General features: G+C 36.4%; 1 protein-coding gene across 1 annotated transcript in view; it reads left to right on the top strand.

Moving 5' to 3' along the window:
* Positions 1 to 18,883, top strand: part of LOC116810587 (uncharacterized) — a 320,737-nt gene that overhangs the window by 164,600 nt on the left and 137,254 nt on the right. Inside the window, exon 8 of the mRNA XM_058440558.1 lies at positions 14,038 to 14,186. Within this exon, the coding sequence (XP_058296541.1) occupies position 14,038 (1 nt within the window). The 3' untranslated portion in view covers positions 14,039 to 14,186. The remainder of the gene's footprint in view (positions 1 to 14,037; positions 14,187 to 18,883) is intronic.

Below are 18,883 nucleotides of genomic sequence, written 5' to 3'. Positions count from 1 at the left end.
TTGTATTTTTTCTGGCCTTTGTTTCATGTTCCATTGATATATCTGTTTATTCCTTTACTAGTTCAAAAATATATTTTTAAAACCTAGCTTCGAAATATGTTAATGTCTGTTTGAACTATTCCCCCGCTGCTTTTATTTGTCAGCATTTTTTGGATCTTTTCATGAATTTTCCTCAGATTTATGATTGGCATTTTCTTCATAGTATATTAAAATTTAATATTAAATCAAGAGAAATGTTAAAAAAAACAAAATACAAATCTATTTTTCTCCATATAATTTGTTAACATTCATTCATTTGGAGAATGGAAATAATTACCTCTATCTCCATCTTCCTCATCATTCAGTTCTGTTAGAAACAAAATGCAATTTAAAAATTGCAAAGTAGAATGAAATGTCAAGGCTTATCTAGGTAAAAAAGCTAGAAAAATATTTGTGACTTCAATATTTGAGAATCAAACCAAAAAAGGTGGGGTTTTTTGCCTTATATTATCCAGAGAATATACATTTTATTTGTACATGTATGAATTTTAGGATTTCTTTTCTCCTGATTTCAGAGTTTGTGTTTTGTTTTGTTTTTGCTATAATGATTAAGTTCCAAGACTTTAATGTGACTTTTTCAGTCATTTTAATGATGGAAAAAAATATAGAAGTTGGCTGTCAAATTTATCTTTGCTTCTCCTTTTTCCTTTATCTCTTTGTTTTGATTATATCAAAATTTCATTATTGTCCTCAAAATTACTGGGTTTTCCCCCCAGTCAATACTTACTCTTTTAGGCCTAGATTTATAAAAATAATACCAAACTAATCAATTGATTCATTTTCTCATGTAATTATGTATGCATGTATGTATGTATTATGTATTCCTTTTGAACTTAATCTTTTCTCTTAAGAACTGTCTGTGGTATGTGACTTCAAAAGAAGATTAAATATTTCTAGTTATTGGGGAGACTTGGGGGCCATGGATTTTGCAGTCTTCTCTAGTGATCTTCCGCACCACGAAGAGTTAGTCATTGCATTGGCTACTTTTGTCACTCTCACTCTTCATGTCCTCCAAATATACAAGGGAGATAGTGCAGGGACCAATGATTTGGGTGGTGTATTGTAAAATCATCTGTAAGAACCAAAGAAGTTTATAATCTTTCAGCTTTGAGGTTACAAACAGAGTAAATGATCCAATTGCTTGATATATAGGCCCATTCCCTGCTGTGGATGATCCTTCTGGCTTAGTTTTGGAAAATAAAGGAGCAGACCAAATTGAGCTAGAAGGGAGAAAAGATGATGAATGCCAAAGAATATCTTCACCTAGAGAGAATCAAAATTAGCTATGCCAACTTGAGATGCCATCAGTTACAAGCAAGTAATTCATGTTATCCTCATCTATAAGGATTTCTGTAATATTTTTATCTAAAAGATTTTTTAAACTAATACTTATTGAGTTTTACCAAAAAAGACCATAATAAAGAAAACATAATATATTATCATATAACTATTTATGTTCTGTAATTTTAGCAACTTAACTCATGGCAATAAATTAGCAAAAACTGAGATTATTTGGTAGTATAACTACCCGCATTTAGCACAGATGTTCAGCAAAAGATTTAGGAACTATTTTGGAAGCTCTCATTAGCTGAGGTAAATTAGCATATTATTTATGGGTAATGTTAAACTGTTCAGGTTCATATTTTCTTTCTTGATTGTTTTATAGAAGTCTCATAAATTTCAACAGCTGGCTTACTTGTCCTTTAGAAAGTTCTTGTAGATATCAGTAAGACTGAAGCCCAATATTTAACGGTTCTGAATATCAGAGCAGTTGCCTGGCCAGAGGTCACTCAAGCAAGCTCAATCCAGCTCCAGCTCTGCCCCCCAACCCCCACCCATGGGCCTCCTCTCATCTCCAAGACCTTGTCTTTTCCTAAAGTAGTTTGTGGAATTGGTACAGTCCTAAGTTGTTTTTCCCAAGGGACCTAATTTGCTGTGGGTTATCTATCTCCTAGTCCAAAAAGCCTCTAGGAGCCTAACTGATATCCAGAATACAAGGGATATATAGACTGAATATGTGAGAAGGGAATTAGATGGCATTATTATGTTTGCTATGGATTCTTCTAATCCAGACCAATACCCTATATGCATGCCTCCTTCTTCATCTGACCTGATTCATTCAGAAGCCCAAAAGATTCAATAAAGGCCAGGACTAGATACTAAATTCACAAAACATTTGAGCTACCTTTAGAACTTGTAAGCATTGAGTACAGTGTGAGAACTCAAAAGTCAACTGTATTGCTCAATGAATACAGTCAACTGTATCACTCAATGATGGCTTTGGCGATCATCTTCCAGAGAAGTAAACCATAAATAGTCTAACTCCTGATATTCAGATGACCAGATGAGAGGTTTTACATGTTAGGAAGGAGTGATAACTACCATTGGGAATGTATATTTTGACCGACTCAGGATCATAAATGCCAATCTAAATTTGAACTGTCCTATAAGCAAGCGGTATGAGACAAACAAAGCTTAAGATCAAGAACTATGAAAATGATATTAAGGCTGATTAAACTTTAGATGGGGTCAATGAGAGTTGGGAAAACTTAGAGGCAGACAAACAGGTCCAGGCAATCCTCACAAAATCATCCAGGGAAAGTGAAGTGGGCCTGAGGTTGGCAGTAATGTTGAATGAAGAGAGGAATGCAGGGAACATTATGAAGATTAACTATTGGTGGCAACTGATTGCTTATAAGAGTAATGATGAGAGTGGATTGGAATTATACTGTAGCATTTTGAGAACAGTAAAGATGGCAAAAATTCACTGAAAAATATAAGCTAAGCTGGAAGGCTTCTGACTTTGGGGGATGCTATCATTTGCATGTTTGTCTTCTCCAAAACTCATATTGAAATTTAATTGCCATTATAACAGTATTAAGAGGCGAGACCTTTACCTTAACAGTATTAAGAGGTGGTTAGGCCACAAAGATTCCACCCTCATGGGTAGGACTGATGCCATGAGGCATCATGAGCCATGAAGCTCATGAGGATGAGCTTAAGTCAGGCATGGTGGCTCATGCCTGTGATCCCAGCTGCTTAGGAGACTTACATGGGAGGATCGCTTGAGGCCAGGAGTTCCAGCCTGGGTAACATAGTGAGACCCATCCCTCTTAAAAAAAGAGCAAGCTCAGTTTCCTCTTGCTCTCTTTTGCCTTTCTGCCTTCTGCCATGGAATTATACAGCAAGAAGGCCATTGTCCAGCTGCTGGCCCCTTCATCTTGGACTTTCCAGCCTCCAGAAATGTGAGCCAATTAATTTCCGTTTTTTTTTTTGAGACAGAGTCTCTGTTGCTCAGGCTGGAGTGTAGTGGCGCAATCTCTGCTCACTGCAAGCTCTGCCTCCCGGGTTTACGCCATCTCCTGCCTCAGCCTCACGAGTAGCTGGGACTACAGGTGCCCGCCACCACACCCGGCTAATATGTTTGTATTTTCAGTAGAGGTAGGGTTTCACTGTGTTAGCCAGGATGGTCTCCATCTCCTGACCTCGTGATCCGCCTGCCTCGGCTTCCCAAAGTGCTGGGATTACAGGCATGAGCCACTGCGCCCGGCCAATTTCTGTTTTTTATAAATTACCCAGTTGTAGGTCTTCTATAGCAGCAAAAATAAATGAAGACAGAGGAAAATGATAATTTGAAGCAAATAATTCTGGGAAGGATTCTACAATAAGATATTGTCAGATATTAAGAGAGTGGGTTCACTTTTGGATTACTTGCCAATGGTACTCTAGAAGTCACATATTAGAAAAAGAGAAGGATGAGGCACTAGTACTTCTGCAAAATCTAATGATACTGCGAAACCACTGAAACACTGAAAGGAGGCACTGAAATAAGTCGTAGATGCAGCATGAAAGGCAGGAAATTTTGGAAAACAAAGTGCTTGCTTAACACTCGTGGCAAGAAAACCCTACCCAACAGCATTTGGGTTAAATCATTGTTTAGTGTATCAGTCAGAGTCCAGGTGGGAAATATTCAATGTGAACATTTCAATCAGAGGGACTTTAATGCTGGACACTGTTTACAAAGGTGATATAAGAGCCAAGGAGCCAAACCGGAGATGGTGAACAAACCCAGAGATTGGCAACAGCAGGAAATCACCATACACCTAGGACTAGAGGGCCACAGAAGCTGTGATGTGGTGTGACCAGAGCCCAGAAGCTGGTGCTGTGGTCACCAGCACAAGATGCTTCTGGAGACACAAAGAAGGGAAAAATACTCTGTCCTTGCTCTGTAGCCTGCTCACCAATCTTCCATCATTGCCTCCCATTGGCTGAGCCTACCTCCATGCTAGAAGGCAAGGGAGCCTGGGAAGTGTGGTTTCCTGTAATGCCGGGCAGAGGAAGGACAGGGCTGGAGCAGATCTGTCTGAGCAAAAAGGGCATATAGTCAGCCTGTTACATGGTACCTAACACAGAGTAACTTGAGGTTTTGAGGGCAACTTCCTGAGAAACTTTTGGAAAATGAATACAAATTAAAAAGTTGATATTTATTTCTCCTCTGTAACTGCAATCAGAACAAAATTGTGACTTTCAAATGCTACTGAAAGCAGAGAATGTAACAGCCATCTAAAATAGGGGCACATGAGTTTTCAGCTGCTGGACTAGCCTTCAGTCCACCCTTCCCCCTCCATTCCATTAGCTTATTAACATCACCATATACTTCTTCTCTAGTTATCATAACTGCTGAGCATCCACAAAAAAGAACAGTTCTGTCATTTAAAATAGAACAGATGAAAGTTTTCCATGATGCAAGAGTCGGTGTTTAAAGATAATTGTGTTTCTGCTGTTCTGCAATTAGGACTGGACTTTAGTTTGTATTCTGCAAATGATTTATGATCTCCTGGCTAGAAGTATGAAAAAGACTCATGGTTTTAGATGTGTTGTCTTTGACCTACTACAGGTCTCTCTGCAAGTAACTGTGCTTACATAGAAATAAAGAACACACGTGGTATGTGGTTGGGTCAGCATTTGCACCTTGCAGCTTGTCCTCAGAGCCCGTGCTATACCCATCACGGTGTGCAGTCAACCCTCTCAAGTAGTCCCGGATGCGGAGACAGAGAGGACAATTAGCACAGACTTGTCTACAATTAGGAAGAATTTGGTTTGGTGAGACCCTTCTGAGGCTCTATTTGGACAAATATGCTTGACTGGCTCTCAACTGTGGGGGATGAAGAATTATCTGATGACCAAATGGGAGGCAAGAGAGTAGTGGCCAAGGATATGGAGTCTGGTCCATTTCACCTGGCTTCTTAGCTATTTATTTTACTTGGATTTGGAGTGTTGGTTACTTCATCTATAAAATAATATTGTGTATCCACCTCATAGGGCAGTTTTAAGAATGAAATGAAATAATATATGTAAAGCACTTGTCACATAGTGGTTCTCAACATATAGTTATTATATTATTACTATGATTGTTATTATGAATTTGGAACCCAGATTATATACTGTTTTACTATGATAAATCCTAATTTACCCTGATACACTCCCCAAATCTATCTTTTCATGTAGGCATCTAACTTTAATAAGCCCTTCCGAAGGCTATAGCTTTAAACTGTGGTTTAGTTCTAAATCTTCTGTCTTTGTTTAGCAGCAAAATAAATGGGAATCAGCTCCCCGCTGAAAACTTCCTCAAGATTAACAGAAACAGTAAAAAAAAAAATCCTTAGAGCTTTCAAGCTCCTTCGATATTCACTATTGTGAATATTGTTACCAAGTAATGTCCTAATGTGTCTCCCTTTGGTATTCTCTTTGTATGCTAAGGTCCCAGTACATCTAGGCTGTATGATGGTCCCCATAATTGTCCCATGCCTATGTCCCCTGGTCATGTGTTGTTCTTATTTCCCATCTACCTAGAAAATCACCCCTTTCCTCAACCTATTAAAATGTTAGTCCATCTTACATGTTTATATTGCACAAGGCCTTTTCTTATCTTCTTAAATAAATGTGATCTCCCTCTGATCTCTGAACTTACAGTGCTTCTTTGTACCTATCCTACTGCAATCACTTACTACCTTGTATTATGATTGTGAACCTGTCTGAGCCTTCCTGGCTATGATAAAGATGTAGGAACTGATAGTACATCTGGACATTCTTGTCGCAGCTTTCATTTTCTCTGATTTTACATTAAACATTATCTAAGTAAACTATGCATTGCAGAGATCATCTTTGAAAAATGATATTCAATGGGAAACATACTTCCATTTGTTTTACTGTTAAATAAAGGCAAGAGAGTTTGGAATTAAAACCCAACCTACTACAGCCTTTGGAATGGCTCTTTAATTGACTGTTACGTATGTACATGGGAATAAAAACTCTCTTTATTGAATTGAGGAATATACCACCAAACAATGCTTGCTTTCCCAGATACCAAGGAAATAAGCATGCTTTCAGTGAATCAAAATCTTCTGCACTAACTCCTTCCTTCTGCAGGAGACCCTGTTGTTTGAGAGGAGGTAGAACACCCAAAATTCATCGCTCAGAACACACATACACCCACACACCAAATTTTACTTTTAAAAAGTTTTAAATTCACAGACATTATAGAAATTGGCAAGTTGGACACAAGGAGAAACATTCTGATTTTCTTATGTTTAAGTGTGTGTCATGATAAAGATGAATGTGACTAGAAAAGCAAACACATTTTGAATCAACAGGCCATAAATACACTCTTTTATACATCATTTGGCATTGGACTATTGCTGGGAGTATACAGTATGTGAGTATGTATTAAATAATGTGGTAAGAACCATCCTGTGGGAGAAAACAGAATGAAATAAAACCCCCAGCTTTCTAGACTTGTTTCTGCTGAGGGTCTCTGTGACAGTGTGGCAACGGTCCAGACTTTAAGCACTTGGCCATTGCATTTGGATTTTAAAAGAGCCCAAGCCATAAATTCTGGTTGCAATTAGAGCTGGTGAAAAGAAATATACCCTAGGAGTTATTAATATGTAAATCTAGTAATCTGGGAAATTGAATGATCTCAGATTAGAGTTTCTGAATTTATGCAATCTAATTTTGACTGAAATGACACCACACTTCAACAGTTCTGCATAAATTTGACAGCAAATTGCATAATGTTTCTTTAAAATTAGTACAGAAAAAGAATGCTTCAGAAGAGCATAAAGCAAGAACACACATAGCTACAATGCATCACACCAATGTTCCATGTACTCTGAACTCTCATTTCCAAAACAGCCAATGCCATATGGTATGGTAAATTACAAAATCCCATAGTAAAGGAGGTCATGCCTTTATGAATGGGGCCAAATGGTTCCTTAGTTTATCTTTGTCAAACTTAGAATGTTTTATCTCAGTTCTGGTACAAATCACCAATTTTTCTTATCTCTGCCAATAGTCCTACCATTTAGAAGGATAGCACTGATAGCTGGAAATGTTTTTTGAAATTTCTCAACAGCCATGCCTATAGACACAGCTGGAATCAGTCGTGAAATGGGATACATGGGTAATCAGTTTACAATATGCGCGTGAGTTTTCACTACTATTACTCTGTTTACAAATACTTAAAACAGTCTCAAGTAACCTGAAATAATCAATTTGTTTTGAAACCAAGTCATATAGCTCTTTTGCCTGACTAAAATAATAAATTGGTATAGTTAGCAGGCTGCATTAATCATTTCATATCCCCCTAGTACTACAAACACCCAGGGAACTCCACATTCATTTTGTCATGCTGAAATGTAGTTGAATCAAATATTGGTTCAGACCCAGATCCATTGAGTCCAATTTCCTGTCTGACAGTCACATGAAGGGAAGATTTATGGGTAAGCATGGCTTTATCAAAGTTAAGTATTGTGTTTATGTATTTCTTTGCTTTACCTGCATACTGTAATCTGTTGTGGATGTGCTATATAAATGAATGTAGTTGTTTAAATTAAATTTAAATTTAAAGTCTGTTATACTTGTACCTCTCTATAAAGCTATCTCTTGCTTTTAAAAAATCAATCTAGTGAAAGCTCCAAGAGTGTCATCTAATTTGAATATTCAAGGATTTGGTTAATAAGTTCATGTGGGTAAGTCTATTTGGAGAAAGAGCATTGATCAGACTTGGGTATGAATCTTTGCTCTCCTATTGATAAGTTGGCTGAATATGAGAAAGCAATTTAAAGTCTGAGCCTCATTTTGTTTTAAAACTTAGTAGTACCTACCATATTTTCATTCATTATTTCATTTATCCAATATTTATTGAGCATCTACTATATGTTAGGCACTTTACAATATTCTAGTTATACAAAGATTGAATAATAACTCAGTTCTACAGTCCAGGGATTCACCCATAAGTAGAAGCATGTTGTAAAAAAAATAATTAGGCACCATTGTGAGGAGTATCATAACAGGTATCTGGACCAATATGCCAGGAAATTAAAGAAGAAAGTACATTTATTTCTTTGTTTTGAGAGAAGATTTCAAAAAATAAGTAATATTTAATTTTGTGCAAAGAACCAAGAAGAGAATGTACAGTATGGAAATATGAAAGACATAGCTTAGAGAATCATGAAAAACATTGTGTGACTGGTGTATTAATAGAATGCAGGAGGTGGAGTGAGAGGGAGTGGACATTCCTTTGCCATAGAAGACTAACAATCATGTCCATTGGGTCCCACATCATTTCTGCTTATCTATCCTTTCAAAAAAAGGCCATTGGATTATACAGTCATTTATTTCCTTTTAAAAACATGATCCCCCTTTTTAATATTTTTTGTGCTTAGATGTTCAATAGTATTGCTTTTTATTAGAGATTTAATCAAACTTCTGGATGCTGGACACGACTCAACAATCTATTTTCCAGAGTCTTGAGAAAGTATCTTTGGGTAGGGAGTTATATTGGCCACCCATCATTCTGTTTTAACATGGTGGTCTGAACTGCAAACATACATCTTTTGGCCAACGATTCTACAATTTCACTGCCTAGTCCTCATAATATTATCGGGTAGATACCTTTAAGCCCCATCCTGTGAACATTAAGGTGGTAAAAAGTTGTTCATAGTTGTGTAACCCCAGAAAGTTCTGTGGAGGACATAAGCTTTGACCTGGATCTTAAAAGACAATTAGAAAGTGAGTGGGCATTGCAGGCAGAGGAAATCTTATAAATAAGGTACAGAGGCAGGGAAACTCAGGGCTTGGAGCATGAAGGAGGAGGCAGGAAATATCATGAACCCATTGAATGAGAAATCATGATTGCCTGCTTACAGGTGGGCTTTATTAAATAGTTCAGGGGTAATCAAATATTTTAGATCATAATAATATGAATTGTTCTCTAGGAAAATGAATCGCAACTCAGACTGTAGAGGGAGATTGAGGATAGGGAATCCAGGTAGCTAATATTTAAAGAGTAAATACATAGTAAAAAAGAAAGTCTTGAATTGTGGCTGCAGCATTGAAAACAAACAGAAGGGAACAACTTGGAGATGTATTCTATATGTAGAATCAGTTGACAAGCAACTGATGGGGGAGGGAGGGATGCTGTTTAAATGATTCCAAACTTTTGAACTGAGGTAATGCTAGTTCCATGAATAGAAAGTATAGGCACAGAAGGAGGAGGAAGAGAATGTTGCTGGGAAAATATAATGAGTTAATTAGCTACACATATGTAATGTAAGTAGCGATAATAGACTACTTATAAAATTAGACATATGGGTCAGAGGAAATAAAGCCTTTGCTAATTGACATCTGTGTCCACTTCTCTTCTGGTTGTAACTATAAAAGACTGAAGTGAAAGGTGAATTATGATTACAAACCTATCCTTCCAAGTTTACTGGGAATTAAGTATACTATTGTTCTAATCTAACTATACCACACCCTCATCAATGTGGCCCCTTTTCATACTAATATATCACCCGGGTCTTTAACTCAGTAGTCTCAATTAGATCCTAAGCAAATAAAGAATCTCTATCTCTCCACTTTACTCCTGTATGACAGCTGGAAAAGGTTATTGGTTCTGAACCCAGATAGCTTCTGTGTAAGTCTTTTCTCTTTCTAAACTCCTGTAATTAATCATTTCCAGACTGACAATAATTCTACTGTCTTCATTTCACAGACAAACTCATATGGTTTTGCAATACTTCAGATAACTTATTACTAGGTTAGAAAGGAATGGAGATACCCTTTCAGGCTTCTCCAGTTTTGCTATGTGCTGTCAGGTCAACATTCTCAACACAACTAAACAGGGACAGATGGTGCCCATTCCCTCAGTGACAGAATCATCCAGCAATGTCGAAGGCATTTACATCCTTGAGAGAGAGATGCTTTATGACTAAAAGTTTCCCACCATGTGTACTCCAGAATACAGAAATAAAACTCCAGTAACAATTCATGTCCAATTATGTTAAACTTTAATTACATAAATCATTAGAAATAGACTCAGTTACTTTGTTTTATTATCAGTTCTTCAAGGAGTCTTTCTAGAAGGGCATTAGTGTACTTGACTTGAAGGTGTCTACACTAATGATTATGTAAAATTCAAAGTTGGATACATGTTCTAAAATGAAGGCTGTGTATTTTAAACCACTATAGTAAAACTGAAAAAGGAAGATGTTATTCAGGAACATGGTCATTAATTTGGATAACACAAATTAAATCTTGTTTATTTAAACAATTTTCTTAACCTTTATTTGATATATTACCAAATTGAATTTTATCTTTTCTTATTCTGTAAACCTGGCCATAAATAACTTATACATTTGATAATTAAAACATTTTAATGATAAATAGACTGTAATTATACAGTCTCATCCTGTCCATTTCCTCCTCTACTTTTAAGGGCACCCAGTATTCATTTTTAAAACTATAACTTAAAATTCTTAAAGAATCTGTTGACCTGAATTATAGTTTTAATTCTGGCATTAACTATTTATGTAATCTTTGCTAATAGTTTTATTTTTCTGAATCTTGGATTCCTCATATACAAAGGACAAAGTTTATTTAGCTAAGATCTCTTCCATCTTTGAAATTCTATCGTATGATTTGTTCAGATGAAAATAGTAAATAATGATATAAATATAAAATAAGGTTTAGCAACATGTAAACATTTATTTCTGTCATTGAAGTTATATTATTTTTATCTAAAAGTATAAAGTTTTAAAACCTGTAAAGTTTTTTTTGTCTTTGCCTTAGTTGAACTTGACCATATTCTTATCTTGAAAATACCAGACCTGGGAGTACATCTCCATATCTTCGATATTATTTTTACCTCTGGATATTTCCATCACAGAGGTTATATCCTCTCAAAATCCTCCATTGTACTACAATTATATGTACTATAATACAAATGCATTACATGTATTCAGTTACCCCCTTTTTTTTATTTCCCTGTAACAAGTATGTTTAAACTATTAAGGAGTGAAGAGGAACAAAACAGTGGCTCATTAAACCCACAGACTTCAAGGAAAGTTAGCCAAAAGTGACCTGTTGCTTATTCAATAGTAGATCTATGTTCCACTGTGTTGGAATAGACCACTGCTTTGCTCTATTCTTTCCAAGTCCTTCTGCCATTAAACGTCTCTCTTGTGGTCTGACAGCTCAAAAAGTCACACATCTCTTTGCAATGGTGTTAGATCATGTTCACATTACAAAATCTGTCAACACTGTAAAGTTTTCCTCAAAGTACTTCTTTACTTGCATCCCATAAGTTTTTGGATATTGTGTCCTTATTTACATTTACCTCAAAGTATTTTCTAATTTTCTGATTTCCTCTTTGACTCACTGATTACTTAGTACTATGCTGTTTAATTTGCACATATTTATATATATCTATAGATGAGCTTTGAGAGAATTCACATCTTAATAAAATTGAGCTTTTCAATTTATTAAGATGATATATCTCTCCATTTATTTAGGTCTTTGATTTCTTCCATCAATACTTTGTACTTTTCAACATACAGATCTTACACATATTTTGTAAGATTTATATCAAAGTATTTCATATTTTGGAGCTATTGTAAATTATACTTTTAATCTTAATATCCAATTGCTCATTGCTAGTATATAAACTTGTGATTGATTTGGGACTATTTAACCTGTATTCTACAGCTTGGCTAAACCTACCTAGTCATTATAATAGCTTTTTAATAGATTCTTTGAGATTTTTTATGTGGACAATCATGTCATCTAAAAAAGGAGACTGTTTTATTTATTTCTTTCAATTCTGGGTGCCTTTTATTATTACTTTATTGTGCTGTCTAAGACGTGTATTGGGATTTTGAATAGAAATTGTGAAAGTAGATATCTTTGCTTTGTTCTTGATTTTAGGGGGAAACAGTCATTTGGTATTAAATACAATGTTATGTATATGTTTCTTTTTAGATATTCTTTATCAGGTTGATGGAGATATCTTCTATTTCTAATTTGTGGAAGGTTTTTATTATAAATAGATGGTATATGTTTTTAGACTATTTCGCTATCTATTGAGGTGATCATATGGTTTTTCTCTTTGATATGTCAATATAGTAAATTTTATTGATTAACTTTTGAGTATTGAACCAGTCTTGCATTTGGGGAATAACCTTTACTTGGTCATGATATATTATTCTTTTTTATATTGTTGAATTAAATTTGGTATTATTTTTACAGATTTCTGTGTCTATGAGGAATGCTGATCTATACTTTTCTAGTAATATCTTTTCCAGTTTTGATATCAGGGTAATGTTAGCTTCACAGAATGAATTTCAATTTTCTGAAATAATTTGCAAAGAATAGATATTATCTCTTTCTTGAATTTTTGGTAGAATTTACCAGTGAAGCCATGATAGATAGAACTAGCTTTTGGGTCATTGAAAAGTATGCTTGAGATGCTAGAGAGAGAAGAAAATGGCCTTGCTGCAAATTTCCATCATTTCATGCTTAAGATACTAATGACATGTGAGAGGAATGACCTGAAAGACAAGCTTCTGTTCACATTTGATCTATTTTGAGTCAATGATTTTAGCTTCTAAATTTAATATTGAGAAAAAAATTGCATCTTCTTATAATTAAAAAGCAAAGAGGTATCTATCTTCTTAAAAATAAACCCACATCATAAATGACCTTTTTAAGAAAATGTCTTGCTGAAAACCACAGCAATGAAACAAACCACCCAAGGCTTTTTGTAAATCTTACTACAAGTAATAGCTCTAAGAGGGAAAGGTTGATTTGTTATTTTAAAACTCCTCAGAATCAAATATGTTCCTATTGTTCAGAAGGCCACAGTCTCTTGCTATCTATTCTATAAAAATATTATCATACAAAATACTTGCCATAATGTAGATTAGGGAACATAACCGTAATTTTATATAGGAGAATTTATAATTGAACTGTAACAATAGAAGAAATATTACAATCATACTTGTAAAACACATGCAAATTAATTATTTTGAATACGAAAAAAATAGAGTCTCTTTTGTCTCAGGACAGAATAGAATCTGCAGCATCTTTTTTGCCCAATCCTAAATTGAAGTAAATTTTTTTTTTCTGACTCTTCTCCAGGTGATTGGGAATAGATACCACATAATTGAGGCATTGGATGGAGAGGAGTACCCCAAATACTCTCTGTGTGGAATAATTCAGTTACTTCTCTCTCAAAATAAACTTACATCACATTGAAAATAAATAGCCCCTTTGCTTCACAATCCTGAAGCTCCATACTATACAAGGACCTCAGGCTAAGTTTGGGGAATAATATAGTAACTAGAGCAGACAATTGCTAATTTCATGGTGGGATAATCATACTTCTAACATTTGGGCTAGTGGACTTCTAGGGAAGATGCACATTTATAACCTTGAGGCCCGTGAAGCCCATAGAAAAAATTATAAAATAGATGAATATGTAAATAATATGAATAATTATAAAATAGATTGAACCATAGGAGAAAAAAATAGAGTTCTTTCCTCTGAGTCTGGGTGAGGCTATGACAAAGAGGGAATTTATGTTTTGTGACTTCAAAAGCTTGGTCATAAAAAAGTCAACATTCTCCCTCATCTTTTTTCTCTTGGGATGCATACTTTAAGAACCCTGAGGTATCATGTAGAAATCCATATGCCCTGAAGTTAACATCCTAGAGACATCATTTGGAGAGACTACAGTGCACGGAAGTAGAGAGGCCCAGCTGTGCCTGTCCCCAACTGATGGAGTCTTCTCAGTGTCAGTCACCAGACATGTGAGTGAATGAGCCTTCAGACGATTACAGTCCCCCATACTTCAAACCAGAGGAGGTCAGACATAGTGAAGCAGAGGCAAGTGGTCCTTGCAGTTCCTAACCCTCAAGAATTAATAAGCATAAGTGACTGTTTTATGCCACTATGGTTTTGGAGCAACTTGTGACACAGCAATAGACAGTTAAAATAGAGAGTCATCTGACCTGAGGACAGCCAAAGATAGAAAAAGGAAGTAATTTACTATAGTGACTTTTTCTGATAGAAACAATTAGATTTTTCTTTTTCTGAAACTCTGACTGGAATTCTAGAGAGAGAGAGAAAATCAGTTGTCAATGGGAACCGGAGCATAAAGATATTGATGGAGAAAAGTCAGTGGCAGAAGCTGTGAAGTATAACCTCCTAATAAATGAGAGTGTGTAGAATACCCAGAGCAGAGGATGAGCTGGTTAGTTGGTAGTGACAAAAGACAGAGAAAAGTTAAATGACTATAATAATAGAAACAAATAGTAAAAGTAATGGCTCTGGAGCTAGACTCCTATGTTCAAATCTTGACTCTGTGTATTGGGAAGTCACTTAAATTTTCTGTGCTTAATTTTCCTCCTCCTATGTACAAAGCATTTAGAATAACGCCTAGAACATAGTATATGTTTAATATTATTATTGATATTGACACAACCATTCTGCTGTGGGTGCAGTAAGTTAATTGAATAGAAAGATCTATCCTGTAAAACCGATGACCTTCAAGTTCCTCATTTTTTTAGACTCTTGGGTCCTCGTGAACCCCAGATGTCTGTGATTCATGATTTCTCTATTTTAAAATCTAGTTTTACTCTAAAGTACTATTATTTAAAAGTTATTTTTAATTTTCACCAATGATGTTATTCCTAACAGCAAGGCTCACAGAGTGTTTATAGTACAGTGTGTGTGTGTGTGTGTGTGTGTGTGTGTGTGTGTGTGTGTGTGTGTGTGTGTTGGCTAGATAGATGAATAGATAAATAGAAAGATCTCCCTGTCTGTATGTTTCAGGTTTCATTTTTCTCTTTTACAAAGCTCTATGCACTTGAAATAATTTACAATTGCTTTTAAAGTATATATATTGTTTGATGTCTCCCTGATTACTGAACTGTAAGTTCCATAAGGGCAGTGGCTGTCTTTTGTTCACTGCTGCATTACCAGAAGCTAGCTGCAAGGAAAAGCTCTCAGGCAGGATTCATTTAACCTGCTAGGCATGGGAATGCCTGAGACCTTTGATTCACTGAGTCTCACGGTAAATGCTTCAGGAATATAAAGGAGTGTTTTGTGTTGGTTATTTAACCTGGTGAGCAAGCAGGCATAGAGCCAGCCTTTCTAGGAGCAGTCCTGGGGGCAGAGATTTTATTTAAAAACTTGAGAATAGCAAAAGTAATCATTTCTCAGATCTGACAGACTCCTGAGTGCTATCTGTCATTCTTTGGGTCTCTGAAGGTTATTGCTTCACCACAAGCCTCCTACTATGTCCCCAGCTCTGGGGGCTATTTTCTCACAGATGAGTTCTTGTATTCTTCACCTGTACCATTTTGCTCTTGGCATCTTTTCTTCGGTTCCTGTCACCCTGTGACAACATCCACTAGCATAGATGTGGACCCCTAAAACACTCAATACATATTTGTGAACTGACCAACTGCCAAGAAATTTCTTTACAACAAAACCACTGAGTTCTATAGAGAGTGTAGCTGAGGTTGAGTAAGCTTATCTTTCTATTCCTTTTTCCCTTGTCCATTTTCATATGGTTGCAAAAATTCCTCATAGAAGGATGTATCCTTTGGATTTATCCAAGTGATTTGTTTTTTGGGGGGTAGAATAATATCCCATTGAGCTTATTAAAGAAAACTGCTGGCCGGGCGTGGTGGCTCACGCCTGTAATCCCAGCACTTTGGGAGGCCAAGGCAGGTGGCTCATGAGGTCAGGAGATCGAGACCATCCTGGCCAACATGGTGAAACCCCATGTCTACTAAAAATACAAAAAATTAGCCAGGCGTGGTGGCAGGCACCTGTAGTCCCAGCTACTCGGGAGGCTGAGGCAGGAGAATGGCATGAACCCTCAAGGCAGAGCTTGCAGGGAGCCAAGATCACGCCACTGCAATCCAGCCTGGGTGATAGAGCAAGACTCTGTCTCAAAAAATAAAAAGAAAAAGAAAACTGCTAAGCACATTTACAAACAAAACACCAGAATTAACATGTCACCAGCAAATTTACTCTTGGAGGTCAGCTCAGCAGGTTCAGTAAAGTGCCCTCTGTCAACTTCCAGGCTTGTCAATGGAAACAGAGCTCCAGTCTAGTGATAAGATTTGGCTCTGTGTCCCCATCCAAATATCACTGCGAATTGTAATCCCCTTGTGTCAGGGGAGGGATGTGATGAGAGGGGATTGAATCATGGGGGAAGACTTCCCCTTTGCTGTTCTTGTGATAATGAGTGAGTTCTCAGGAGATCTGGTTGTTTGGAAGTGTGTGGCACTTCTCCCTTCATGTCTCTCGCTCTCCTGCTCCGCCACGGTAAGATGTGCTTGCTTCTCCTTCACCTTCTGCCATGATTGTAAAGTTCCTGAGGCCTCCTACCCATGCTTCCTGTACAGCCTGCAAAACTGTGAGTCAATTAAACCTCTTTTCTTCAAAAATTACCCAGTCTCAGGTAGTTCTTTATAGCAGTGTTAAAATGGACTAATACATCTAGTTACCTCTACTACCCAGGCCTTACTCGTGAATAGAAGGAGGCAAAAATCATACTTCTTAGCATTTTATTACCACAAACTCTGTACATTTATGTTGTGTTGAATGGAAGATGCTACAGAATGAGAAGCCAAATGCAAACCTGGCCTTTATGGCAGGAAAATCCCTTAGGGTAGGAATTCTGGATCATCTCACCAGGAGAAGCAGCCAGAGAAAAGGAGAAGCAGTGTGAGCTGTGACTTTAGGCAAGTATCTTGGCTCCTCTGGGCCTCAGTTTCATCTTCTGTTGAGAAAATGGTTGTTAAGTGGTACCTTATTTTAGATTTATTATGAAAATTTTCAAACACACAGAGAAGTAGAAAAAGGGTGCAATGGACATCAATATACACACCATCTGGGTTCCACAATTGCTAGCATTTTGCCATATTTGCTTCACTAATGCATGCATATCTATCTAAAATGTGCCAAGCCATTTTAAAGTGAATTTTAACTGTCAGGGCATTTCATCGTAAATACTTCAGCTTGTATATTCAGAAATTGACGACATTTTCCCACATAACCATAGGGACATTCACAGGAGGATTCTAGAGTCTTCCTATCTCAGGGTGTCTTAGACATCATTTTTACCAGACATATGTGAGGAGATAAATAGGAGCAGAGACAGATGTACCATGAAGCGTATGCAACTTTAACTTCAAGACTTCTCACTTATTGACAAGGAAAATGATCTTAGCCATAACTGGCTAAGACCATTATCTCTTTTCAGTCTGGCTTCTCCTCCCTTACACCCCAACCTCCTATATACACCCATCCCCATATCAGGCAACATAGGGAGGGCTGTGAACATTTTTGGGATTCCATATAAAGAAAGATTGGATAAATAATTTTTTTTTGCCATCACTGCTGTGCATAGTGAGATTATGGCTAGCTCTTCAGAGGTACAAATGACTTCTAAGAATACTCTTACTCTCCATGGCTAGAAGTCTTAAAACACCATCCTGCAGTGCCTGGTGCCGGAAATGTGAGGTATGGAAGAAACACATAGATGGACATGAATGGAACTGCAGTGAATCTGGGAAAAGATATCCAGTCAGTAGATATGTAAATTAGAAAGGTGAGGGTTTGGTTGTCACACATGGCTAATGAAAATGCAAGTTCTTTCCTGTCAGGAATATACTGGTTAACATAACGCATACAGTTAAATATGCACTATACATACTATTTGAGGAATTGCACAAAATATAGTTTATCATAATAATCAGAAAACCTGTTGTTGTGCTACACTGAATGCCTCTGAATGAGATGCTGCATGTTTTATACATCTAAACACGTTCTAGAGAATCTCACTCATTTTTACCTAAGGAAGTTTGGCAGCTTCAGAGAAAGTATGCAACATTTTCAGTGGCACTGTGAAATGTAGACATAATATGTTAATGAAGTAAATATGGCAAAATGTTAACAATTGTTGAATCCAGGCAGTGGGCACATGGATGCATACTGTGCTATTGTTCCATATTTGAAAGTTTTCATAATGAAAAGTTAAAAACACCACCCTGTAAAATCCATTTACTTTGTAGGAGAGGAAATGAGCACATATATCAGTAAGTTGATATACGTGGTAAAAAAGGAATTTGATTATACAGTCACACTGCCTCATACTACAGGGTGGCATTTCAAGAATGCATTTGGTTTGCTATAGTGTATAACTTAATTTCAGTTTAATTTTGTATGTTTTTCATGATTGTTCATCAGCTCAACATTCAAATATGACTGAAATGAAGTATGTTGATGGAATCCAAAAAAACAAAGTAAAAGACAGAAGACTGGCAGAAGCTTCAAAATGCCAAAAACTCACTTAGCATATTGTAATGAAATTTAGAAGCTCAGATGTCAAAATCAATTAAAAATTTTCTATGTTATCAACTAAAAAATAACCTTTTAGTCATACAAAAGCAAAGACTAAATCGACATTCTCTATAACATTGTAAAATCA

This window comes from Hylobates moloch, unplaced genomic scaffold (genome assembly GCF_009828535.3).
Source record: "Hylobates moloch isolate HMO894 unplaced genomic scaffold, HMol_V3 SCAFFOLD_1, whole genome shotgun sequence".
NCBI classification, from domain to species: Eukaryota; Metazoa; Chordata; class Mammalia; order Primates; family Hylobatidae; genus Hylobates; species Hylobates moloch.
Note: the sequence above shows the minus strand (reverse complement) of the source record. Positions and strands in the feature narration are given on the sequence as shown.